Consider the following 27,737-nt stretch of genomic DNA (forward strand, 5'->3'; position numbering starts at 1 on the left):
TGATGTTGAACTTTTCAGTTATTTTTTAGGACTGATTTCAAAGTTGGACAAAAGACAAAACTACCACATTTTGATATTTTAATATATTGGTGCGTTAACAAAACATGTAACTGTAGAAATACATTGGACAAACATATTAATACAACATTGTAGGTTTTAAAAAGGAAAACTTTGTTTTCATATTTTTTTAAATGAGTTGTGTAACTTTAAAGTGATAGCGACCCATCACATGAATACACTTTATATGGTCACTCTAAAGCTGAAGAATAATACCTTGTTATTAATTCATGCCAGAAAAATAATTTATATCAACTTTAAGCCTCAAACATGCACAATAATTTAATGTGGGTGTTACCATTTTGAAGATTTCAGCCAATCAGCAGAAAACACAGAAAACAGGCCTTTAATGTTTTTTTCTTTTTTTTAATGCTAAACTACTTAACTATTTTTAATATATTTTGCATTAAGTTTGTTTTATATTAAGTTGTCTCGGTCTTGTAACAGTACTACCGGTATTTACTGGGTCTATTGTAAGTATGTAAAAAAAAACAACAACACTGCAACTTCAACAAGTATTTTGGTTTCTGGCAAAGAGTCAATGAAATATATCCAAGTTGTTTATAAATAGCTGAATACTAAGTGTAAGTCCACCCTAAAACCACATTTTTCTGCTGAATGCGTATGTGCTTAGATGTGAAGTAATGTAGTTTATTTATCCTAGTCCCACTCTTAACATTTTAGTCCAAGTATTTAAATTTAGCGTTTTAAGTTTTGCTATTGGCTGAGATTAGATCAGTGACGTCTGTTGGCCCCGCCCCTCCTATAAAAGATGGGAGGAGTTACTAGATTTTCTCCTCCCACAGCACTCAGTGAGCATTGATTGACAGCTCCATGGAACTGTCCAGCTCTGTTGGGGTGGGGCTGCTGTGACTGGGCGTGTCTTAACTACTCCAGAAGCCACACCCATAATCAAGGCATTCAAAAAAAAAAAAAAATGTCCTCCCTAGTGGCAGGTCAGCAAAAACCTGGGGGTGTGCTTACATTTTAACAGCTTATTCCAACAAGTTTCCAAACAAAGTAGAAGAGTTTTTAAAAATCTAAATAAAATGATCAAAGGGAGGTGTCAAAAGTACTGATATATTCTACTCAAGTAGAAGTAATGGTACTTGATTGAAATTGTATTCAAACACAAGTAAGTCATACATAAAATACTCATGTACAAGTAAAAATTAGCTCAATTAAATAGTCCTCAAAGTAAAAGCTACTAGTTACCTTCACCCCAACATTTATTTTTGGTAATAAATTTTGCCACGGTTCCCTTACATACAGTAAACATCTCATGTAAAGGAAGAGACCAAATCTTACACAATTGGAACTGAATTTATTTTCTACTAAGGCATGTGTATAAAATAAAAAGTTTGTCAAAATGTACAACTATTTTTAAATTAAAAAACACCAATTAATTCAATTTAAAAAAAAAATTTTCTCATGCTCTTGAGTAAAGATACATTTATTAACTCTAAAACTGAGAAAATGACCTTCATTCAATGCTGTTTGGTGCCATGCATTACGTTTAATCTGATTGGTCGACTACGATGTGATGCGTTTGATTGTTGTCTGGTCATTTATATTTTTGTAGTATCACAATGTCTGTTAATCATTTTAAAACAAAAAATAAGCTGAGGTCTGCTTCTGCTGCAACTGTTCGCATACATGTGAGTGAGACTGAGCACAGGGGGGAGGGGCGAGGGGGGGTAAAGGCGGAGCCATCAGGGAGTTTAGATTTTTTGAATAATATAATAGTTTTTGTAAATTTAGTAACTTTGACGGGGAACTCAACCAGAAGTCATTAAGGGGTTCAATCGTTTGCGAGAACATTCCTTAAACTTTCCTTAACTTTGTGGCATTTCACGTGGTTACAGAAACTGGATTTATGTTTGAACTTCACACCACACACGTCACAGCAGTACGGTTTCTCTCCTGTGTGGACTGTCATGTGCGCCTTCAGATTTGCCTTTTTCGAAAAGGTCTTACCACACAAGTCACAACCAAAGGGTTTCTCTCCCGTGTGCACTCTAACATGGGCCTTCAGATGTGCCTGGCATTTAAAGTTTTTACTACAAACAACGCAACTCAAGGCTTTCTCCCGCGCGTCGACCAATATGTTTGGCGCATCAGCAGAAACATCGCAGCCAAAGAATTTCTCCTGTTTCTCTTTTATGTGGCTTCTCGTGTGCTCCTTCAGGTCGGCCTTGTATCTGAACTGTTGACTGCAGACGTCACAACCGAATGGTTTCTCTCCAGTGTGAAGAAACGCGTGGGTCTTTAGGTACGAGCTGCGACTGAAACCCCGCCCACAAATGTCACAACCAAACGGTTTCTCTCCTGTGTGGATTCTCAGGTGGCTCCGAAGATGCGCCTTGCATTTAAAACTCTTCCCACAGACGTCGCAGACGAAGGGTTTCTCTCCCGTGTGGATCCTCACGTGGTCCTTTAGATATTCCTTGATTCTAAATCTTTTACCGCAAACGTCACAGCTGAAGGCTTTCTCTCCGGTGTGGACCAAAATGTGAGTTTTCAGGTGGAATTTGCGGCTGAAGTTCTTCCTACAAACATCACAACTGAACGTTTTTTTGTATGAGGTTATTAAAATGTGTGAATCTTTATTTTTAATTACTTTATAACTGTTCTCTTGTCCACCCAGAGAGGAAGAAAAAACATTTTCTAATTCATCGTTCACACTTTCAGAGGTTAACTGATTCCCAGATATTTTAGTAGCAGCATTCGTTCGTTTCTTCCTCTTCTTACGAATCTCTTTGGCTGCAGATTTAGATTGTAGCCGAGGTATCTGCCACTCATCATCATCATCATCATCATCATCATCATCATCACTGACATCAGTCTCAGAGGAGTCGGTTTCCTTCTCATCAAAATCTGGTGCTAAAATATGGTTAAGTTTCCTTTCAGTTTCTTCTTCTTCTTCTTCTTCTTTTTCTTCTTCACTATGTCTTCCATCAGTTTCCCCTTTTAACAGATCAGCTGAAGGTTCTTCTTCGATGGTTTTCTCGCTCTGTCTCCTGTTCTTTTCTTCTTCTTCTTTTTCTTCTTCTTCTTCTTCTTCTTCTTCTTCAGTCTTGACAATAACAGCCATGATATTTTCCTCCCGTGGATCATAAAGCTGGTTTCTATCTGGATTTTCCCAGAGTTCTTCCTGTTCTTTCTTGATGCGGACACATTTTTGGTTCTTTAACTTCAGACTGGAGCTCCTTTCAGAGAGAACGCCGTCAGATGCTGGCAGCTGCTGAACATCTGCAGGCAGAAGAAGAAGAAGAAGAGCACATGTGTTGGTGGGAAAGTCACAGTTATCACTTCAGTTTCCTGTAAATGATGGACAATTTAAATCCATTTTAAAACATGTAAACAAACATTAACAGTCAGATTCTAAAACAAAACAAAACAATAATTCGATTAGGTTTGAATTTTTAACCATGAAATAGATATTTATTGAAGTGAAGATCAGGGCCTTTGATTTTCTGTTAGTAATAACATCAAAGTAAAAAAAAATATATATATATATATATATATATATATATATATATATATATATATATATATATATATATATTTAAAAAGAACATTTGAAGCTTGAAATGGGAGGCCCAAAGAGCTCTATGCTTTTCATTTAAAATATTTTGTTTCAGATATCAGGGTGGCATCTACAGCGTCTGATCTTATGAGTGTTTGTCTTTCAGTTGAAGATTTTGAGTCTCGGGATGAAAATATTTACAAAGGGTTCGTTTTCACGTGGATACCATCACATCCTGTCTGGGATTGATCGTTCTGTTTCTTTGTAATTTTGTGTGTTTTTCTTGTAATTTTTGTGTTTTTGATATTATTTTTGGAGTCATTTTTAGTTTTGTTGTTGTTGTTTTGTGTATTTTACTGTAATTTTTAAATGCATTTGTAGTCAGTTTGTGTTATTGTTAGGAATGCTGACATGGTAATATTTAACAACTCATTGGCCAATAACCGATATTGCTATTTTTTGTATTTGTTAATTTTTCTCTTTTTTGTATGTATTTTATGTTGTTTTGTGTGTTTTTGTTGTCGTTTTGTGTTTTTAGTGTCATTTTTTAAGTCATTTAATGTTTTTGGAGTAATTTTGTGTGTATTCTTCTTGTTATTTTTAGGGCCTATGTTACGAAGCAAGATTACTTGTTATCACACTAACTTCCAGGAATAAATCAGTGTGTGCTGGACTACTAAGGAGCTATATCACCATGGTAACTTAGGCTGAATGACTAGCCTGGTCAGGAGCAGGTTTTGCTCTGGCTAGGATTTTAGCGAGTGTAAAGTCCCGCCTCCTGACCAATCAGTTCTCTTAGAAAGCGAGCTGTCCAATAAAAGGTGATGTGTGAACACGTGACTGTGTGGATCTGAACTGACAGCTGACAGGAGAGAAAATAGTTAGACATTGATGCAATCCTTACATTTACCAATGACTTCCTTTAGGGAAGAAATAGATTCATATCTGATAGACTGATCTACAGTCACTGATGAAGCCTGTGCCTTCATATGCACAGACGGGTCATTCATTCATTCATAGTTATAGTGAGGCTGACCGCAGCAGCAGGAACATACTACAGACTGTGAAACAATGTGCTCACATCCCAGTGTGTGTAATAAACAGATCTACTTGACTAGAAAAATGTGTGTGCTGTAATAAAGTGAACCTGAGTGAATCTAATGAAAAACGAATGAACAAATGATACACGGATTCAATCCATTGTCAAACCTGATCAAACTGTAAAGACACAAACTGCAGTGACCGAAAGTCGAAGGTCCAAACCTGCGGAAGGGTTGTGGTGATGTTTGTACTTGAAGGCATCATCAGACGGTTCATCATCATCATCATCATCTGCTGTTGTTCTTCCACACTGATCAAACATGTCTCCATCTGTGGACATGTTGCTGCTGTTCGTCACTAAAAGATGCTTCTTTGCATTGTTCTTCTTTTCAACTCTGATAGAAATCCATGAGTTCACAGAATCCACCGGAAGAAGAAGAAAAAGAAGGTCTCGCTTTACGGCTCAGTTGGTGACCGTGCAACCCAGTGACTTACTTCCGCGTCTAAAATCAATCTTTCTCTCAAGTCTCAGAATAACCTTTACAACCATATCTTATTCTTCTTTGCGTTTGTATTTCATATTATTATTTTTATATTTACATGTATTCATATTATTTACACTTTTCTCCCCTCCGAAGGAGACACACTTGGTGTCCCGGTTCAATTAGTAACCGTGTTATCTGGTTACCTAATTTAGCAATATTGACCGCGGATATTTGAATAATACAATTTAGGCTTATCAATTAACCACAGTATTTTTTTTAAATAAATGTAACAATGTTTTCTTTTTTTGTTTTTGTTTTTGTCGTTCTTCTTCTATGACTCAATTAATGGTTTGTATCAACAACTCGTTACCGCCACCCACCGGACAAAGATGATACTAACATCCAAAAACAACTGCTGCATAGGCTGTAATATCACCATTGTATCATTGTAGCGGTTGTTAGAGCTACTATCTTTACCAGGGAGCAATTATTTATTTCTGGTTATTGTTTTCCAGAATTGTATTGGGCTTTATTTACCGGCGGTTAGTTCATACTGCGAGGAAACTCAGTTGCATGTTTATTATTTATTTATTTATTTATTACTTAAAATGTTGGACCATTTAGATGTAGCCATATGTACATAACAGAAGCTATGCACAATAATAAAATCATATTCATAAACGTGTAAAATAGGATCTACTACTAAAAATACACAAAAATAACAGAGAATAATAATAATTAGAAAAAAAACAACAAAAAAAAAAACAACAACAACAACAAAAGATACAACTAAACGTGCAGAACAATTGTTTTTGCAGTGATGTGAGTATCACTCTGTGGCACAATGGCCACCCTGTTCAGGAAAGTAGGTATAGATGACAAGATGATGATACACAGTGAACTTTTTGGTTTATTGAATTGTGGTTTAAGATATATATTACCAAAAAAAAACTAACTAACATATTCAAATATTCTATTAGTGCTGGGCAATACACCGAGATTCAAGATATATCAAGTTTTCTATGATGAAATAGAAAATTACAATATCGCCTATATTACATTTTTTTTTTAGCGTTTTGATTTGTACAGTCACAGAGTACAAATCACGCCATACAATTATTTAATATTGATTGATTGATTGATTGATTGATTATACTTTATTGATCCCCGAGGGGAAATCCGTAGAAAACAGTCAAACAGTGTCCTTCTTTACAATTTTTTCATATTTCTGAGAGATAAATTTTATATGTAACTTATTTTGAATTAAAGTACTCATTTTAGGAGTTGTTGCTTTCTCTGCTTCTCAGAAAAGCATAAAAAGTTCAGTTAGATGGATTTTTGAGTGCATCCTAACCTTCATCTAAACAAGCCACACTACAGAACTCACTCACATGTGCTGTCTCACATGGCATTTTCATCGAGAATTGAAGAAAAAAAAAAAAAAGAAAATAAAAATAAAAATATATATATATATATATATATATATATATATATATATATATATATATATATATATATATATACACACATACAGTAAATACCACAACCACAACCTAAATCATATAATCACATAACATAAAGTAATTTACCAATAAGTAAAAAAATAACAACAAAAAACAAACCTACAACATACACATTTTCCTGCTGTAGACTCAGGCCTGTTGTCCAAAGTTTTAAACAGTGATTTAAAGTTTGTAGTTTACAGCAGTAAAATCAGGACAAAGTCACAGGTTCTCCTTTATTTCCTCCTCAGTATTAAACAGTTCACATGCAGAAGACCAAAACATTTTACAATAGAAACCAGTTGGCTGTACCTGATGATAAATGACCAGTTTACAACATAATTCATACAAAAGTACACATAATAATTCACAAAACTTTCACATATTGGATATACATACATCAATGCATTAAACACAGGTAAACAATTCCTTTAACATCACCGACATTTCCAAGGATGTGAAAAATAATGAAGAGACGGACTTAAAAAAGAAAAAAATGTTCTTATAGTAAAATAAACAACATTTACTTATGATGCAAAAATGTGGGTTTATGGTTAAAAATGTGTTTTTGCATGCATGATTTCTATATTTGACAAATATTAGGAAAAATATTTTATTCTCACCATCGTACACACACATCACAACCAAACATTGTCTGTGGTGTGTATTCTGCTATGTTTCCAAAGGCTAGAATTGCGAGAAAAGGTTTTTCCACATATACCACAACCAAACGGTTTCTCTCCAGTGTGGATTCTCATGTGCTCCTTAAGCCTTGGCGCCTGAGTAAACGTGTGACCACAGATGCTACAACTGTATGGCTTCTCTCCCGTGTGGACTCTCAGGTGGAGTGACAGATGAGGCCTTTGTGAGAACGTTTTACCACATGTGCCACAACCATAGGGTTTCTCCCCAGTGTGGAGCCTCATGTGGCGATCTAGATAGGATTTTTGCACAAATAATTTCCCACAAACCTCACAGTTAAAGGGTTTCTCTAACGTGTGTGTGATCAAATGTTTGGTTAAATACCTTTTCCGTGCGAAGCTTTTCAGACACATGTCACATTGGAACGGTCTCTCCTCAGAATGCACACTCATGTGTTTGGTTAGACGTTCCTTCAAGGCAAACCTTTGCTCACACACAACACAGGAGAACGGTTTCTCCTCCCTGTGGTTTATCATGTGCTTCGTCAGCTTATTCTTAGAACAAAAGTGCTGCCCGCATTCATCGCAGCCAAACGGTTTCTCATCCGAGTGCAGTAATTTGTGTGTCTTTACGTCTGACTTATGGCTAAAGCGTTTCCCGCACACATCACAGGCAAACGGTTTCTCTCCGGTGTGACTGTTCATGTGAGTTTTCAGACTTTTCCTTTGGATAAACGATTCCCCACATAAATCACAGCTGAAGTTTCTCTCTCCCGTGTGTATCTTCGTGTGCATCTCCAAGCCCGACTTACGACTAAACTGTTTACAACAAAACGCACACGTGTGCGTTTTCTCTCCGTGTGTTTGGACGTGCTCTTTTGTTTCATACTCGGTACGAAACCATTTGCCACAAATGTCACAACTAAATGGTTTCTCTCCTGCGTGGAGGCTCATGTGCGTCAGCAGATTCTCCTTTTGTTCAAAACTCAAACCGCAAACATGGCAGCCGAAGGACTTTTCCGCCGCGTGAAGTTTCACGTGAGCCGTGAGGTGGACCTTCCGGAAAAAACGCTTGCCACAAAAGTGGCAACCAAAAGGTTTCTCTCTGGTGTGCGCTCTGGTGTGTCTCAGCAGGTTGGACTTGCTGATGAAGCGTTGACCGCAGACGCCACAGCCGAAAGGTTTCTCTCCTGTGTGGACTCTCATGTGCAGCTGCACCCGCGCCTTCCTCATAAAGCTCTTCCCACAGATGTTGCACCTGAACGGCTTCTCCCCCGTGTGGATCAATCTGTGTCTTTTTACGTCGGACAGGCGGGTAAAGTGTTTACCGCAAATGTCACAGCTTAAAAGTTTATTATTTCCCGCGGGGGAAACTTCACTGTTGTCTCCGCCACTTTCTGTGTTCATGGCTTGAGCCAAGCTGCAGATTGGATGCTCCTTTATAGTCACCTCTTCCTCTTCACTTTTAACAACAACAGCGATGATGTCCGTGTGCCACTGCGCACCTAGCTGCCCTCCCTCCTCATCGTCAAAGGTTGGAAGTGAAGATTCAGAGGAAGATGCTTCCATCATCAAAGGATGCTGAAGGCACGCAGGCACAGCTAAAGAAAATGTCAATCATGGGAAAAATAAAAATAAATTGTTATTTAGGGTTTATAAAGAATACTAACAAGACACAAGGGATTTTACAGCTCATTTTGTATTACAATACTTGTTTTAGGAGTCGCTGCTTTCACTATTTCTCAGAACAGCATGAAAAGCTCAATTAAATGGATTTTTGATTGCATCCTGAATCAGATCTAAACAAACCACATTGGCATTTTGCATGAGCAAATTTAACCTAAAATTGTCTTTCTGGTAAGACTGTATTGAGTTAAAAATATTGAGATTCATATGGTATATTGCCATTTTGAGAAAATATACGAAATGTGAACCTTTCAGTATTGACTAGTTTTTTGTTTGTTTGTTTTTGCCTTGTCTACACATGCTGTTGAAAGTCAACACTATATATGTAGTGCAACCTTTTTGCGACCGCAATGCATGTTTTATTATTGCAATTAAATAAATTGATTTATCATTAATATTAAAGGAAATTAACATTATGATATTAAATTAAATTATATATATATATAAATACATTTTATCATTTTAAAAAGTGGGTGTTGCTATATATTGTGAAAAGTTGCTGTTTATTTTAGCATCCGCAACTTTACAATCGGCACCCCAGATTTACTTCCAATGTTGACACGTAGAAGGGGCGTGGCCAGATGAAAAACATCTGGCTGCGTTTCTGTATTTATGCACAAAATGTTCAAATAAATAACCAAGACCATTTATGTCCAACCAGGAAGAGCCAAGGTTAAAAATGTACAAACCTGTAGACATGTTGTGGTGATGTTTGTGTTTGAAGGCAGCATCAGACGGTTCATCATCATCATCATCATCTGCTGCTGTTGTTCTGCTACACAGATCAAACGTGTCGTCACAGTGACTCAGCGTTTCTTCTGTGGACATGTTGATGTTTGTTTGTTACGAAAAGATGATCTCTGTGATTCGCCTGGAAATCCCCGAAAAGAAAATACTCCGACTCACCAACAGCAACCGGAAGTAATCAGCTCTGGTGTTCCGGTTCAACTCGTGACAGTGTTATCTGGTGCCGGACTCGTTTTGTTTAAAAAAAAAAAAATAACAAAAATAACAAAAACATCATATGTATATTTAAAAAAACAACGAAAAACTGCGTTGACTAAAGTCTGTGAGAATATTTACGGTTTTCATTTCTTTTTTGCTCGTTTTGGAACAAAGACTCGCTACTGCCCCCTTTCAAGCCGGAAGTTCAATCAGGATAAGCACAGATTTTTTTATTTTTTTTTTATTGAACAAGTACGAATACTTTGGAGCCGCAGACATGACGTGGTGAGAAAAAGAAAAAAAAAAAAAAGAAAGAAATACTAAATTGTGGCCACAAGTTAGTAATTCATGGCCGCGAAATAGTATTTTGTGGCCACAAATATATATATATATATATATATATATATATATATATATATATATATATATATTTATTTTTTTTACCATGTCATACCTGGGGCTCCGTACAAATACAAACAAAAGGCACCTTTCGCATTTCTACAGATTATAGACAAAGATAAAAGACAAAACAACTAAACAAAAAATGTGCTTAAATAATATTAAACAAAATAAATAAATGAAATGCAAAAAGGGCCACCATAAGAAGTACTGTTACTTGATTGAAATTGTACACAAGCACAAGTAAGTCCTACATAAAACACTCAAATACAAGTAAAAAGTAAACTAAATAGTACTCACGGTAACAGTTACTAGTTACTTTCACCCTCCATGTTTATTGTTGGTAACAAATCTTGCCACTGTTCCCTTACATACAGTAAACATCTTACTTATAAACTTAAAAGACCAACTCTTGCACAATTAGAAATGTATTTATTTTCCACAAAGGCATCCGTATAAAATAAAAGGTTTGTCAGAATGTACAATTAGATTTCTTAAATTAAACAACACCAATGAATTCAATTCAAATTAATACAAAATAACCGTCATTAAGCATTGTTTTGGTGCCGTGCATTATGTTTAATCTGATTGGTCGGCTATATTGTGATGCATTTGATTGTTGTCTGGTCATTTAATTTTTTGTAGTTTCACAATGGAAAAGTACCAGCTACGTTGCTCTTACGCAGCAGTTACGCATCCATTGGAAATTGGGGGTTACATTCCATGCCGGTGTAAATTAAAAACCAAATTATGTCACAATCATGACATTCTTCAAAAAATATTACTATATCTTGTGACTAGAGTTGGAAGATATGGAGCAAAACTCTTTTTTTTTGTCAAAATGGCGATATACAATACACTGTAAATCTTTATCATTTTAATTCAAATAAAGTCTGACCAGAAAGACGATCCTGGGTTAAATTTCCTGGAGCAAAATTCCACACAGGCACATTTATCAACAAACAGCTGCACAATATGTGACAGACACTTCAGTCCTTTTCTCCTCTAAGGGACAGCATGTGTGAGTGAGTTCTGTAGTGTGCCTTGTTTAGTCGTAGATATGGGTAAGGACGCACTCAGAAATCCATCTAACTGTGATTTTTATGCTGTTCTGAGAAGTAGTGTAGTGATGGCAAAGACTCCTAAAACCAGTATTTTAAATCAAATTAAGCTATAAAATATATATATATCGATATGGCAATATTGTAATTTTCTATACCACCAAAATAGAACACTTGATATATCTTGGATATTGATATCTTGCCCAGCTCTATTTGTGACATTTTAATATCATATTTTATTGCACAATATATCATCCCACCCTTGCTATGTAATGCACTATTACTAATAAACTTACATATTTGTTGCAGTTAAAAATACATCAAAAAAGTTTGGCTTACTTTCATATTCACTCTTTGTAGTAAAAGCATCAAAGCTTGATCAAAAGATTTGCTCTTCAGCGTGAACTCTGCTGTGTTTCTTCAGATTATGCTTATGAGCAAATGTTTTTCCACATTTCTCACAACTGAACGGTTTCTCTCCCGTGTGGCATCTCATGTGTTGATCTAAATTGGATTTCTGCGAGAAACACTTCTTACAGATATCACAACCATACGGTTTCTCTCCGGTGTGACATCTCACATGAGCGCTCAGATAATGTTTCTGAGTGAAACATTTTCCACAGATCTCACAACCAAAGGGTTTCTCTCCCATGTGGTGTTTAATGTGTTGATCTAAATTTGATTTTTGTGAGAAATACTTTTTACAGATATCACAACCATATGGTTTCTCCCCAGTGTGGTGTCTCATGTGTCGATCTAAAATCGACTTCTGTGAGAAATACTTGCTGCAGACATCACAACCATACGGTTTCTCTCCAGTGTGGCTTCTCATGTGAGCGTTTAGATGTTGTTTCTTAAAAAAATATTTTCCACACATATCGCATCCGAACAGTTTCTCTCCGTTGTGGGATCTCATGTGATCATTTAGATATTGTTTCAAAAAGAATTGTTTCCCACAGACATCACAGTCAAAGAGTTTCTCTCCCGTATGGAAGATCATGTGTTTCGTTAGATATCTCTTCCGTGCAAACGTCTGCAGACAGACGTCACATTTAAAAGGTTTCTCTCCCGAGTGTGTGCTCATGTGTTCATTTAGACGTCCCCTGAAGGCAAATGTTTGCTTGCAAACATCACAGCTGAAAGGTTTTTCCCGCCTGTGGCTTTTCGTGTGGGTAACGAGGCGGGGCTCCGAACAAAAATGTCTACCGCACTCATCACAGGCGAACGTTTTCTCTCCCGTGTGAGTCGGTTTGTGTGTCATTAAGTCGTACTTTCGACCAAAGCGTTCACCGCAAAAGTCACAGCTGAACGGTTTCTCCCCCGTGTGGACTCTCATGTGATCGTCGGCGTGCGATTTTTGGAAGAAACGTTTTTTACAGACATCGCAGCCAAAGGGTTTTTCTCCTGTATGGATCAGCTTGTGTCGCTTTGCGTCGTACTTTCGGCTAAAGCGTTTCCCACAAACATCGCATCCATATGATTCCCCTCGAGTGTCGACTGCAGTATGTCTTTTCAGGTCTTTTTTATGACTAATTGCAGCTTGTTCTTCACTTTTAACTCCATCAGTTTCTGATTTGGTCCCGTCAGTTAAACTGTAGGTGGAAGGTTCTTCCTTGATGCTGATTGGACGCTCCTCCTTTATGTCGACCTCAGTTTGTAGTTCAGAGATCTGAGGCTTCTCCTCTTCTTTTTCCTCTTCTTCATCTTCACTTTTAACAATCACAGCGATGATCTCTGTCTCCTGCTGCTCCCTCAGCTGCTCTACCTCCTGATTTTCCCACATTGGCTCCTGTTTCACCTGCTGCACGTGTGAAGACGTCCCTTCAGAGGAAGGTCCATCGTTCTCCAACACCTGCTGAACACCTTCAGGCAACACTGAGGGAAAAGGTGAAAATGGGAAAAGTATTGATTAAGACAGTGTTTGTCAAATGGGGGTACGCAATGGCACTACAGAGAGAGACAGAGAGAGAGAGAGGAAAATTTACAAATGAAAACATTGATGGTCTATTTTTAGTTATAAATGATAATCATACTAAATTTAACCAGGAACAACAACAATGACAACAAAAACACACAAAAAATAAGAGAAAAATGAATAATAAAAAGAACAGACAAACAACAACAAAAACACACAAAATGAGATACAAATACACAGGATCACTCCAAAATACACAAAAAAAACAGATAAACATACAAAACAACATAAGAAACCATAAGAATAACTTAAATAATACCAACAACACGCAAAAATTACAACTAAAACATACAAAATAAGAGAAAAATATACTCAATAATAAAACACACCAAATGATGTGTGTGTGGGCAGGAGTGATTGTGTGTGTGTTATTTCAGTTTAATCAAAGTGTCTTTAATAGTATTAGTAGTATTAGTAATATGGCTCTGACAGATTGATTAAAATTATCCTGTTGTGTTTACTATTAAATAAACACTGAATGATTACATACAAGTTACTATATTACAAAAATATGAACAAAGTCATAAAAACACCCAAAGATCAGCAGTTTGATGATAAATTAACCTGAGTTATTATAAAAGTATCGGATCGGGATCGGCGATACTGACTGGATTTACTTGGAATCTGATCGATGCAAACTTTTGCAGATCACCGTCAAGTTACATTGTGTCAAATATGTCACTTCCTTTCTGGCGCTTTCAAAGTAAAAGTCCACTATTGTTAAACAGAAAGTAATCTATCACATTAAACTACTACTAGCTCACCTAATAAAACACAATAAAGGCTATATCTGTAATAAAAATCAATTTAAAAAAACAGTTAAGACAACATTTACACCATTTTTGGTTACTTACAAAGCTCTATCTTATCTTAAGTGATAGGTGGAGTAAAACAAGCAAGGTACTTTATGTTCTGCATCAAACAAATAGTATTTAGGTTACATTAAAGAGGACAAACCCAATCTGTGCAGCAGGCCTTTGGGCTTGAAGGCATCATCACACGGTTCTTCCTCATCATCATCATCATCATCTGCTGTTGTTCTTCCACAGAAATTAAACATGTCTTCATCTGACGAGTTGTTTAAAAACATACATAGTCCAAGTTTCTCTTCCTCTACACCAGGTTAAAGCTGTGATAAACACTGAACATGGATTTATTTCAGCCTCTAATGATTCACTGAGAGCAGAAATACGTTTTTAAAAAAGACCTTCAGCGTTTCTTCTTCGCCTACATTTAACTGGTAGTTGGTAAATAGCTTCAACCTCATTACCGCCACCTGTTGACCGCAGTTATGGCGTCCTTTAATGCTTTTTTGGGTTTTCGAGTAATTCTGTGCATTCGTTTATTGCCTATTGTGTATTTTATCCCATGTTATGTGTTCTGGGCTTTCTGAGTTGTTTCTGGGTATTTTAATTGTCCGATTTGATGATTTTTTTTTTTTTTCAAACCAATTTCTTTAGTCATTTTGTGTAATTTTGGAGTCATTTTGTGTTTATGTTCTAGTCACTTTTTTCGTCCTTTGTTGTATCTACATTTAACTTAACTAATTTTTTTTTTCGTTTTGGGATTTTAGAGTAATATTTTATAATTCAATTATGATTACAGTGACCAGCAAATTTTTCAATTATAATTAAATTACAATTATTTTTCCTCTGAAAGTCAATTGAGTTGTAATTAAACATGGGTAATTATAAATGTAATTGTATCTGAAAATTGTAATTGAACCGAACCCGGGGTAACAGAATTGTAGGCTGTAACACCAAAGTTATTTATGTATTTCTGTATATTCTGTTGTATTTTTTTTTCTTCGTATATTCTCCATATTGTGAATTTTTATTTTATTTCAACCCTGTTTGCTGCTTTTCTTTCTTGTAGTTACTTCTTCTCCACACCAGGTTAAAGCTCCTATAAACACTGAACATGTATTTATTTCAGACTCTAATGATTCACTGAGAACAGAAATACGTTTAAAAAAGGACCTCCAGCGTTTCTTCTTCGTCTACATTTAAAAGGCAGATAATAAACAGCTCTGAGCCTCATTACCGCCACCTACCGACCTACAGGAAAACTCTCTTTGGATTTAATTTACCTAACTTTTTATTTAACGTTCTCTCGTGTTACGTCTGTTATGTATATTATTATTTTGATGAATATAATTATTATGACTAATGTAATTATAATAACCCCATACAATATTAACGGTGTTAATATTCCATATATTAATAATGTATTTAAGAATAATTCCATATAATTTAAATTGTAATTAGTAATCCCATTTAATACCTCAAAATTTCAGAATAATTGATAATAATGGGATTAATAATTCAATGTAATAATACATTATAATATTAATAAGTAAAATTATTGTTACAATTATTGATAATAATAATCCCATATAAGTAAAATTAATATTCCAATTATTGATAGTAAAAATAACCCTATATAATAAGTTTAAATGATAATAATGTAATTAATAATTCCGTATAATTCAAATTAGTATTACTAATCCCATGTCATAGTAATCCAATTATTATTATTATTATTATTATTATTATTATTATTAAGTCTATATAATAATAAAAATAAAAATATTAATAATCCAATTATTATTAATAATACATTTGACACTCCAGTTTTAAATGCTCACTGTAATAAAACTAAGGACACTGGAGAATATGTATTAATACCTTTATTACAAACAAAAACAAAATCAATACAAAGAGACAAATTGTTACCAAATGAAAAAATATAAATCACAGATACGAATCAACTGAAAATAACAAAATAAAAAAGAAACATCAAACAAAAAGAGTAACATAGGCCTAATAGAAAAAAATAAACATTATTCACAAATTTGCGCAACACTTCAACTATGACTAGATTTAATGTACAACCACAGACAAAGGAAACATTTCATAATCTCTAAAATACTCCGAAGACAAACTGTATCCTCATTAAATCTGCAACTCAAGTCTGTAAACGTATTATATAACCAAAGCCATTACAAAACCACTGCTTAATGTGTGAACTCTTGTATTTGTGGAGAATCCGTTTCCAAACCTTTAACCGCTCACATCACAACCGTTGGGTTTCCCTCCTCTGTGGATTCCTTTGTGTCTATCTCGATCCGCTTTGCGTCGAAAACCTTTGCCACAGATGTTGCAGACGAAAGATTTCTCTCCACTGTGGATTCTCACGTGCGCGCTTAGATTTGGCTGATGTGTGAAACGTTGACCACAAATATCACAACTATACGGTTTTTCTCCTGTGTGAACTCTTATGTGGGCCTCGAGATACGACTTGCGAGTAAAAGGTTTACTGCAAATGTCACAACTGTATGGTTTCTCTCCTGTGTGTACTCTCGTGTGCAATTTCAGAGTTTGTGAGTCCTTAAAACATTTTCTACAGATGTCACATCCGAAGGGTTTCTCTCCCGTGTGGCCTCTCTTGTGGGCCTTAAAATATGACTTACTACTAAACCTTTTACTGCACATGTCACAGCTGTAAGGTTTCTCTCCGGTGTGCACTCTGGTGTGCACTTTCAGGGTTTGTGGGTCCTTAAAACATTTACTGCAGACGTCACACTTGAAGGGTTTCTCTGCTTTGTGGACTCGTACGTGGCTGTTCAGATTCGTTTTGTGACTGAAACTTTTCCCACACATGTCACAGACAAAGGGTTTCTCCCCAGTGTGGATTCTCATGTGTGACTTTAGATTTGGTATTTTGGTAAAACATCGACCACACACATTACAACTGTATGGTTTCTCCTGGGTGTGAAGCACTTTGGAATGATTCTCGTCATCCAAACATGATAGGGAATCTCCTGATTTAGGTGTTGGTTTTGTTTTCTTTTTCCCATCATTAGATCTACTATCACCTACTTTATGGGACCGAGACCTCTTCCTCTTTTCATTTTCAGAGTCAGATACTGTCAGAGGTACCTGCCAATCATCATCATCATCATCATCATCTCCAGTTTGAGAAGAGTCTGTTTTCTCTCCATCAGTGTGTGGTTTTGCTGCTTGTTCTTCACTGTTGTCCTCTGGTGTTTTTCCTCTGATCAGATGAGCTAAGGTGCAGGTTGCAGGTTCTCCTTTCATGTTCTCGCTTTGTTTCCACCGTAGCTCAGAACACTGAAGCTTCTCCTCGTCTTCTTCGCTCTTCACGATAACAGCGATGATATCGGACTCCGGCTGCCCACAAAGCTGCTCTCCTTCTACGTTTACCCAGAATTCCCTCTGTTCTTGCTTTTTGTGAAGGAGACGCTTTGTGTTTCCAAAGCCAGAACCTGATTCACAGACAACACGACAACATTAATTTAAACTTGTCAAACCGTATAAGCTGTATTTTTGTTAATTATAAAGTAGAAGGGGTGTAAGAATACAATCAATTTAAAAAAATAAAAAAATTAAATAAAAGATTGAGATGTAATAGTGCACCTAACTCCTTTCAATTTAAATACATAGAGATCATGTTTTGTAGAAGAAAAAAAATACAGATTATTTTTCTTTTATTCAAAATATCAATATTTTATTTAAACTAATATTTCTTTTTCTTATAACCTTCTTACAAATCATTCGAACTGTTTGAACTCATAAATTAAAATAAACTGCACATTTCTTCCTTTTTAAACAAAAATATATATTTTTAAAAACATATAAAATAAAAAATGCACGGACGGGAAGAGTGTCTAGTTGAAACGGTTTCAGGCATAAAGAGACATGGGCATCACTCGGGTCGTGTTATGTTGGGCTCGGGCTGCTGCTTTGTTCATTAGCTGGATTAAAGCTCTTCTCCCGCCGCTGCTTTTGGTTCAGCACAGAGTCTGCGACTGAACCAAGACCATAACATCTAAACAAGCGTCACTAAAACGGTCCCAGCACCCCCTCTTTTTTAAGCAGAGTATTGAAGCACATACTAAGCTGAATATATTGTAATTGCATCATTTTTCAGCTAAATTAGGATACTGTATATCCTTATATCCCTAAAAAGTAGTGTCTTCCACCTTTGTTTTTAATCTTATTTGTTGGAGATAAACTTCTTACAGAATTTTCCCATTGCAGGATTATTAAAGTAAAACATAATCTAATCTAATCAAATCATTAAGTGAAATAATTACCCTGTCCATCCACTTGCTCCATGTGACGCTCCAACGTGTCTGTCTGGTCCAGCTGTCTGTCCACAGGGTTCCCACGCTCCGTCTGTCCGTCTATGGATGCAGGAGACTCCTCCTCCTCCACATCTGTGACATGAGTTTCCTTCTTTTGGTCCGCTGAGTTCCTCTCAGCGTTTCCTGTTCCTTCCTGTGGATGACGAGCTGTGAGCTGCAGTGTAATGACCTGATTATCGTCTGTAGATTCCTGCGTCCAACCTGTGCAGTTACACAAGGCGTCAAATCTCAACCACGTTTGTGTTCCCTTAACATCACAAGAACATCTAGGCCCTGAACTATGAAGATGGATTTCTTCTTATCACGCTAACTGTACTTCGACCCTGGTTAACGCCTTATAGGCCTAAATCACCATGGTAACTTAGGCTGAACACCTAACCTGGTTGGGACCAGGTTATGAAGTGGATCAGATCTGAGATACTAAAGTACTAAAGTCGCCATCTTGGACCGGTGCTGGTGGAGGCAGCGGTGCATGGACATTACAATAGAAAGAGGTACTTTTCAATCTCTAAGTAAAATTATTTGTTGAATTTTTAACTGATTTCAAAACTATTTAATCTTTTAAAAACATCACACATGTAGCTATGATACAAGGAACTTGGATATATTTAAAATTCTGGTTTCACCACTCAACACTTAAGCTCCACACCCTCTCTGCCTCTGGCTCACAACCTGGGGGGGTCATAGGTTGAGAGGGAAAACGTCAACAAGCTTGGTCGGTCTGTTGATATTTCCAACCTAATAGCGTTTGTAATTTTAGTCCAGGGATCTTTAGTGTTTTAATAGTGTTTATATTATTCGTATTAAATATATTCGGACTTGAGGAGGGGACCAGGGTTTTACCCTGATACCACTTCCTGCCCAATCCGAGCTCTTTTTAAAACTTGTAAAAAATCACAAAAAAGGACAATAAAACTACACAAAAGACAACAAAAGTACCCCCAAATTACTCTAGACATACACAAGACGTCTATAAAGACATACGAAACTACAGAAAAACAACTCATCAAAATGACCCAAAAAATACACAACGACACAGACAAGAACAGAACAAATATAAAACTACACAAAACGAGTAATACAAATACACAAATAGACAAAAACGGACACAAAGCCTTTGTTGTTTCCTGTGTTAATGCTCTGATGACCGTTGGTCATGTGACTCTGAGATCAGATACGATTACATGTTTAGCATTACCTTCACAGAGACACTGATAAAACGAGGATATTTTCTGCAGGTAGTCTTTGGCAGACGCGCTGAGTCTGCAGCGAGGGGTGAGGATGTCACACTTTGTTTGTCCTTTCTTTATCTCTTTCCCCAGAAGCAGCATCGGTTTGCAACCAATGGCATGAAATTTTTCAAGCTGCAATGACAGAATTCTGGATTACTGGATGAACAAAAACTACCAAATTACATTGATTATTGACAGAAATAAAGTTGAAATCACAGCTCGAAAGTTGTTTTTTTTCTCCACCATCAACAATAAGTTTGTTGTTAAATGATCATGTGACTGTGCATTGTGGGATTGGAGTCCTATAGAACAGTGGTTCTCAACCTTTTCAGCCCGCGACCCACAAGATAAAGGTTCCAGAGAGCGGGGACCCCCACTGTAGCTGAAGGTGGTTGAACACAGACATGAACATTGAAGAACAGTCATGTGGAAACAGGACCATCTATAAGGGGGAATAAAGGGGAGAGATTTTTGGGGTCCATCCATAAAGTCAGTAAAATGATGGTCCATTGTTCTATGAATCTGTGATAACCACATTTATTTATTCATATGAATAATGTCCACTGTTATCTAGGAAGTTTAATATTATTAGTCATCTTAAAGATGTAAGTCCTTGTTTTAATCAGAAATGTAGAAAAATTGGTGAAATGGGATTTTGAAAACCACAGAAATTGGTTAAAAATGGCAAATTACAGTGCCCACAAAACAAACAAAAAAAGTGATAAAAAGGTTTAAAGTGTCAATATTGGCTGAAATTTTTCAGAAATTGGGGAGGAGTGGGGTACTATAATTTAAAAAGTAGGAACAATTAGTTTAAACTGGCAAATAATGGGCACGACAAATCGTGAATGTGGTTAAATTGGCCCAAAAAAAAAGAAGCATGAAATATGATGAAAAGAGGTTAAATTTGACAATAATGTGTCAACATATGCGACATTATGTGGGAAAAGTCAGATTTCAGAAGCTACTATTCAGTTTAGACTTTTTTGTTCATGCAACAGGTTTGATTATTCAAAAACAATTTTATGTTAACTTGAAATGCTTTTTATTTTTTTTAATTTGGTTCAGCCGTTGCAATAAAACATTTCATCCAAAGGAGGAAAAAACAAATGTAATTTATGTGACATGTTTTCATTACAAATAAAAGCATGCAAATAGTAACTTTTTTCAAATCTGTCGTCTTCTTTGGTTACATTACTGTCCCGGGTTTGATTGTTTAAAATGTGGTCTCCCTAACCTAATCCACTTCCGTATTGAAGTGAATATACAAACCATAATAATGGCTTCATCTTCGATTAATGCCACGTTGTGTTTCTTCTTCCGGTCGCACAGTAGCTTCTTTTTGAGCCGATGCTTCACAGGTTGATCCTTTTTACAGCGACAACAGACCTTCTGAGCACAAAATAAAACTCCCTGGCAAAAGAAACAGGTCTTCTTTGTAGACATGTCCGTGTTCGTTCCTTTAAATAAAAAAACTCAAAACAAAACTGATTCACCGGAAGAAGAAACAGGGCTGGTGTTGTGGTTCAACAGGTGACCGTGTTAATTTAGGACCAGTTTGAGTGTTAAAAACTCGTGATAACAGCAAATAAATGGCGCGTTTGTTCTCTTAAATGTCGTTATAAAGCAAATATTAACATTTACAGGCTGAAAATAAGTTTTTTCCTTCGATTCTTTGTAGATTTGCTGATCGGATTGAGATGCCCTTAAAGGACATTACCGCCACCTGCCGGACAGGAATATAAACTACAAAAATAACCAACATTTACTTGAAAAAAAATGAAATGTGAATTGTAATGATTCCTTTTTGAGTCAGGCAATTTTTATTGCTCTCAACGATAATTTAACAAAAATGTAAAGCAAAATCTTTACTGTTGATCCACTTGATGCACAACTATCTAATATACAACAGTTAACAATTTAAAGAATTCGGACTTATTCAGATATCTAAGAAAAAATTCAGCATTAACTCTCAGATTTCTAAAAAAAAAAGAAAAAAAAAAATAGTATGAAATGTAATTTCTACTTTTCATACTTTGCTAAAGAAAACAGTAGTTAGATATTAGGTAATAAATTGGAGTTTCTTGTATTGTTGTTTTCTGAAGTCGTTGTGTATGTTTTCTGTGTACATTTACAGTTTTTGTGTTTAATTAGTCATTTTTTGTTTTTAAAATAAATTTATTATTTATTTTTAACACCCCAGCTCCAACAAACAAAAAACGCAATCAATCTGTGAACAACTTGAACTTTAATCAAACCAACAATGACAATGATGGTGTTTATCAGAAAAAGCTCAGTCAGATGAAAAACATTACATTTACACGCACTAATACCTTGAATTAAATGAGCTACATTTTTATTATACATGTAAAATCTTGAATAAAAATATATCTTCACTTGGGAATTTCACTTTTTTTTTGGCACTTTCTGACCCAGTTTGAGACAATCGTTATTATATTATCCACATTAAATCTCTATTAGGATTACAAATGTATCCTTAATTTACTTATTTTTCAACTTATTATTCATAACTTATAGAGTGACAATGTGACAGTAACAAAACACGATGTTGCAGATATATAGAATCAAATTGATACAAAACACAAGCAATCACTTCAACAAAAAAATTTTTTTTTAAATGCTGGTTTATTAAACTTCAAAATTTCAACTTTACTTTTTAAATCATGAATAATGTCAGCAAGACAAGAACATCTCAAAAGAAGACAAAAATAATATGCTGGAATTAATTAAGAACATGCAAAACTATAGACCTCCAGAAAATAAAAACACATTTTTAAAAGTGACTCATTCTGGTTAAAAAGAATGTATTTTTGTACGATCAGATTTTAAGATCGAGACAAATAAGAATAAAAATAGTAAATGGTTGTTTTTAATCCTGTGTGTACTTTAGGGCAGAGGTGAAAGTAACAAATTACAAATATATTACTGTAATTGGGTTGCTTTCATTTGAGTAGATTTCTAAATCAGTCATTTTACTTGTACTTAAATACGTTTTAATAGAAGTAATTTGTTACATTTCTACATCCAACCGTTACTGAGTAAATTATTATATTTTGTTTTAAAATGATCAACAGATATTGTGAAACTTCAAAAAATTAAATGACCAGACAACAATCAAATGCATCACATCAGTCGACCAATCAGATTTAACGTAATGCACGGCACCAAAACAGCATTGAATGAAGGTCATTTTCTCAGTTTTAAAGTTTATAAGTGTACCTATACTTAAAGCCTAAGAATTATTTTATTTTGAATTGAATTAATTGGTTTTTTTAAAGAATTGTACGTTTTGACCAACCTGTTATTTTATACTGATGCCTTAGTGGAAAATAAATTAAGTTCCAATTGTGCAAAATTTGGTCTCTTCATTTTTAAGTTTATATGTTTACTGTATGTAAGGGAACTGTGGACAGATTTATTACCAAAAATAAATGTGGGGGATGAAAGTAACCAGTACCTTTCACTTTGAGTACTATTTAATTGAGCCAGTTTTTACTTTTACTTGAGTATTTTATGCATGACTTACTTGTACTTGAGTACAATTTCAGTCAAGTAACAGTACTTCTACTTGAGTATGGTACGTCAGTACTTTTTACACCTCTGCTTCAGGGTGTCTCATCTTCATCAAACGTTTCAGTAAAAATATCTTCTAGTAATCCGTGGACTCTGGCATGTTTTCTCAGTTCTATTAACTGCTTGAACTTTTTCCCACAGATCTCACAGCCGAACACTTTGTCCCCTTTGTGGACTCTCCTGTGTTTCTGGAGACAAGCATTTCGTTTGAAGCCTTCACCACAAATATCACAGCTAAACGGTTTATCTGCTGAGTGCACCCTCATGTGACTTCTCAGTCGGCTGTTACTACTGAAGCTATTCCCACACTCGCAGCAAATAAAGGGTTTCTCTCCCGTGTGGATGTTCATGTGAGCCGTCAAACTGGATTTCTGAGTAAACTTCTGACCACAGACGTCACAAGCGAAAGGTTTCTCCCCCGTGTGGACGATCATGTGTACTTTCAGAGTTGTCTTTTTGTTAAACTTTTGACCACAAACATCACAACCATATGGTTTCTCCCCTGTGTGGATTCTCATGTGCCACTTCAGATTCGTCTTCTGACAAAAACGTTTATTGCACATGTCACAACCAAAGGGTTTCCCCGTGTGAACCACCATGTGACGCTTCAGATACGCCTTACAGCTGAAACACTTTCTACAAACGTCACACTGGAACGGTTTCTCTCTCTTGTGGATGTTCAGGTGCACGCTCAGACGCCCCTTTGCAGCAAAATGTTGCCCACAAAGCGGACATCCAAATGGTTTCTCCCCCGTGTGGCTGCTCATGTGAGTCTTCAGATGTGTTCGCCGACTAAAGGTTTTACTACACACGTCACATCCAAAGGGTTTCTCTCCCGTGTGGATTCTCATGTGTCTCCTCAAATCTGTCCTGCTGCGAAATCCTTTCCTGCAGACGTCACAACCGAAGGGTTTCTCTCCCGTGTGGATCAACATGTGGCTTTTGAGGTCGTCGTTGCGGCTGCATTTCTTGCCACAAACGTCACAACTGAAGGGTTTCTCTCCTGAGTGGACAATCATGTGACGCTTCAAGTACTCCTGGCAGCTAAACTTCTTTCCACAAACATTACAACCGAACGGTTTCTCTCTAGTGTGAATGTCAGTAATATTATTCTCAGCGCCCAAACTCACTGATGTGTTTTCCTTTATAAAGTTAATGTCGATGACGTCACTTTCAGATTCAGACTCTGACAAAAGTTCTCGCCAATCGTCACTGTTGTCAGTGTCAGAGCCGTCTGTTTCCTCTCCATCAGGTTCTACTTTCATGAGTTTAGCTGAGCTGCAGGTTGCAGGTTCTCCTTTGATGTTCTCCTCACTTTGTCTCCAGTGTAGCAGAGAACACTGAGCTTCCTCCTCTTCTTCATCTTCACTCTTCACAGTAACAGCCGTGATGTCCGTCTCCTGCTTTTCCTCCAGACTTCCCCACAGTTCTTCCTCTTCCTTCTTGATGTGGAGCTGCAGTCCATATTTACAGGAAACACCATCAGGAACATCTGCAGAAATTGTTAATATACATAAATCTGTGATAACATTTGTTTATTTATTTATCTGAATATCATAATATCCAATGTTCTTATTATTTGCGCTAAAGTATATAGTCATCTTAAAGATGGAAATCTTGTGCTTTAATCAGACATAAAATGGGTTAAAAGTGACCAAAAATGGTGGTAAATGTGGTGAAATGGGATTTTAAAAACCACAGAAATTGGTTAAAAGCTACAAATTAGAGTGGCCACAAAACGGACAGAAAAAGTGGTTTAAAAAAAAAAAAAAAAGTTGTTCAAAGTGTCAATATTGGCTTAAAAGTAGGAACAATTAGTTTAAACTGGCAAATAATGGGCATGACAAACCTTGAATATGGTTAAATTAGAAAAAAAAAAAAAAAAAAAAAAAAAAAAAAAGAAAAAAAAAGCCTGAAATATGGTCAACAGAGGTTAAAATTGACAATAATGGGTCAACATATGCAACGTTAGCTGGGAAAAGTGGTGAAAGGGTTTAAAGGGGCCAAAATGTCTTGAAAGTGGGGAAAATGTGCAGAAAAATTTTGATGGAGAAATGTCAGAAATTGGAGCAATGTAGCAAAAACGCATTAAAAGGAGCAAAAATATGGCAAGAAAAAGTGATGAAAATAAATTAAAATATGGCATGTTTGGTGTAGTTGCAGAAAAGGGTAAAAAAAAATAAAAATAAGCAGAAATGGGGGTACGTTAAACGTATCTGTAGACTGCCACTCTATGGATACACAGCGACCCTCTTTGGCCAGTTTAGGTCACGTGATAGGTGCACCACGTGACTTGAAGTTCCGTGTCGCTCATATTTATTTTTAGCTACCCCGCTAACCCTTTTATTTTAGCCCTAACCCTAAAATGTTTATTTTTGTCTGAAATGTATTTTTAAAGGTGTAATTTGCCTTACTCAATATGTTAAAATGAAAAAAAGGCAAATGTGGGATTCGAACCCACGTTAGTGGTGAGTTCAGCGCCTCGACCACTCGACTATCCTGGCACATTGGTTAATGTTATAACCATAATTATAAAATACTTCTCATTCTTTATTAACCACTCTGATCATTATTCTTTGTTGAAGACAGTTTTGTGGCTGTGAATCTAATCTAAACCTCTGTCTCCATCTACTGGACAAATGTTGTAACTTCACTAACTTGTACTTTCCTGTCCAATAACAAGAGCTGTGAGCAAAACTGTCCTCTTAAATTGTGGATTGAATCTGTGATTTGGAGGAAAAACTTCAGTGTTTTACTGAATCCTGAATGTTTATTATTATTAATATTATTGGTGCCATTTGAGTTTTTGTCAGATGATCTGTGACTTCTGAGCAATAAAGCCGAGTAATAAGTAAATAAATAATTAAAAAGTGAAGGTACAAACCTGTGTAGGTGTTGTGGTGATGTTGGTGCACGAAGGCATCATCAGACGGTTCCTCCTCCTCTTCATCGTCATCATCATCATCAGCTGTTGTTCTTCCACAGAATTCAAACATGTCTCCATGCTGACTCAGCGTTTCCTCTGTAGACATGTTGATGTTTGTTTGTCACTAAAAAGCTGCTGGTCTCTCAGATTCTTCTGATTCACCCAGAAAGGAAGTAAAACATAGGAGCCGCGTTAAGTCTCGGTTAGTGACCGTGTTACCTGGTGACAAAGTACCGACTGCGCGCTTGATCTTTGTTGTAAGAAAAACGTTCAGTTATAAACAAGGTTTCCTTTTTAAAAAAAAAAAATAAATACAAAGAAATGACACATCGCTTCGTTAACGAGGAAACAACAGATAAACCTCCAAAGCGGAAGTACTTCTTCTTTGTTTGTTTTTTAAATTGTAACTCATTACCGCCACCTAACGGTCTGTGGTGTAAAAAATAAACAAGATAAAGTAAAAACACTTTAAAAAATAATTTCTATCATTTTTGGCATTGTTTTATACGTTGTTTTTTTTTTTGTTTGTTTTTGTTTTGTATATTAAAAGATCATCAAACTTTTCAATGGTTCAAGTCACTTTATTGTGTAAATGAAAAACTGCACCTTTATAATCATGACACATAAGGGAGGTCGAGCACAAACAAGCGAAATGCTGACACTGTTGGCATTACACATGGGCAACTGGAGGCCCAGGGGCCACATGTGGCCCTTGGTCTAATTTTGTGCGGCCTCCAAAATAAATCCCTCAAAATTGTATTTCAAAAAGTTGGAAGGAATATAAAAGCCCGACATAATACACAAAATAACTCCCTAAACATAGAAATTGACAGCAAAAAGCAAAAGATGATGAAAAGACAAAATGACAACAAAGAACACAAAAAACAACATTAGAGAATAGCTCCACAGACACACAAACTGTCAACAAAAATGACTAGAAAATACACATAATTACAAGAATGTATTGGTCATTATTCTAAATGGCAACGTGAATGTTAATCATGTGACCCTCGATCAGGTTCAATGGCATTTTCCTGGCCCCTGCTGTGATAGTTGCCCATCCCTGCTCTAATACATACAAAAATACGTCACTCAACTAAACAAACACAAAAGTAGTAATTGGTGACTTTTCTTTAAAGAAAACTGTTTTAGAATCTACTCCAGGTGGTAATTTTGTGCAGCTCTCAAAGTACACAAACAAAATGACAGAAAAACACACAAACATAAACAAAAAATGAAAATAAGAGTCATTACACAGATTAATTCATAGCACAAAAAACAAAAAAATAATGCAGAATTACAGAAAAATATACAAAGTGATAACAAAAACTTACACAAAATTATAGAAGTATACAAAAGTCTCCCAAAAAATGTATAAAAATCACAATATCACACAAAAAACAACTTTAAAAACACATTTAAAAAAAAAAAAATTACTCAAAACAACAAAAAACACACAAACCCTTTGTTGTTTTTGGGATTAATGCTCAGATT

The 27,737-nt window shown here is 35.9% G+C and overlaps 4 protein-coding genes across 5 annotated transcripts; all 4 read right to left on the reverse strand.

Annotated features, from left to right (window-relative positions):
- Positions 1-1,576: 1,576 nt before the first annotated feature.
- On the reverse strand, positions 1,577-5,076 carry LOC114463071 (zinc finger protein OZF-like). Of its 2 annotated transcripts, none has more exons than XM_028446325.1 (2): positions 4,850-5,076; positions 1,577-3,309 (listed from the first exon to the last, which is right to left on the reverse strand). In XM_028446325.1, exons 1-2 carry the CDS (start codon positions 4,965-4,967, stop codon positions 1,859-1,861), a joined length of 1,569 nt encoding a protein of 522 aa, XP_028302126.1. In that variant the 5' UTR covers positions 4,968-5,076; the 3' UTR covers positions 1,577-1,858. The 2 variants fall into 2 exon arrangements, with proteins under 2 accessions (XP_028302126.1, XP_028302128.1); XM_028446327.1 differs by having other exon boundaries at positions 4,796-4,905.
- A 1,760-nt stretch (positions 5,077-6,836) lies between these two features.
- Positions 6,837-9,854, reverse strand: LOC114463062 (gastrula zinc finger protein XlCGF57.1-like). The gene is made up of 2 exons (XM_028446313.1): positions 9,631-9,854; positions 6,837-8,856 (listed from the first exon to the last, which is right to left on the reverse strand). Exons 1-2 carry the CDS (start codon positions 9,767-9,769, stop codon positions 7,253-7,255), a joined length of 1,743 nt encoding a protein of 580 aa, XP_028302114.1. The 5' UTR covers positions 9,770-9,854; the 3' UTR covers positions 6,837-7,252.
- Positions 9,855-10,460: 606 nt separating this feature from the next.
- LOC114463068 (gastrula zinc finger protein XlCGF57.1-like) lies at positions 10,461-14,541 on the reverse strand. The gene is made up of 2 exons (XM_028446321.1): positions 14,279-14,541; positions 10,461-13,221 (listed from the first exon to the last, which is right to left on the reverse strand). The coding sequence occupies exons 1-2, from the start codon at positions 14,409-14,411 to the stop codon at positions 11,726-11,728; spliced, it is 1,629 nt and encodes a 542-aa protein (XP_028302122.1). The 5' UTR covers positions 14,412-14,541; the 3' UTR covers positions 10,461-11,725.
- Positions 14,542-15,992: 1,451 nt separating this feature from the next.
- LOC114462909 (zinc finger protein 62-like) lies at positions 15,993-26,545 on the reverse strand. The gene is made up of 6 exons (XM_028446009.1): positions 26,202-26,545; positions 23,355-24,809; positions 20,996-21,198; positions 19,690-19,855; positions 18,441-18,692; positions 15,993-17,609 (listed from the first exon to the last, which is right to left on the reverse strand). The coding sequence occupies exons 1-6, from the start codon at positions 26,347-26,349 to the stop codon at positions 16,384-16,386; spliced, it is 3,450 nt and encodes a 1,149-aa protein (XP_028301810.1). The 5' UTR covers positions 26,350-26,545; the 3' UTR covers positions 15,993-16,383.
- Between the last annotated feature and the right edge of the window lie 1,192 nt (positions 26,546-27,737).

The sequence above is a fragment of the Gouania willdenowi genome, chromosome 5, assembly GCF_900634775.1.
Source record: "Gouania willdenowi chromosome 5, fGouWil2.1, whole genome shotgun sequence".
NCBI lineage: Eukaryota > Metazoa > Chordata > Actinopteri > Blenniiformes > Gobiesocidae > Gouania > Gouania willdenowi.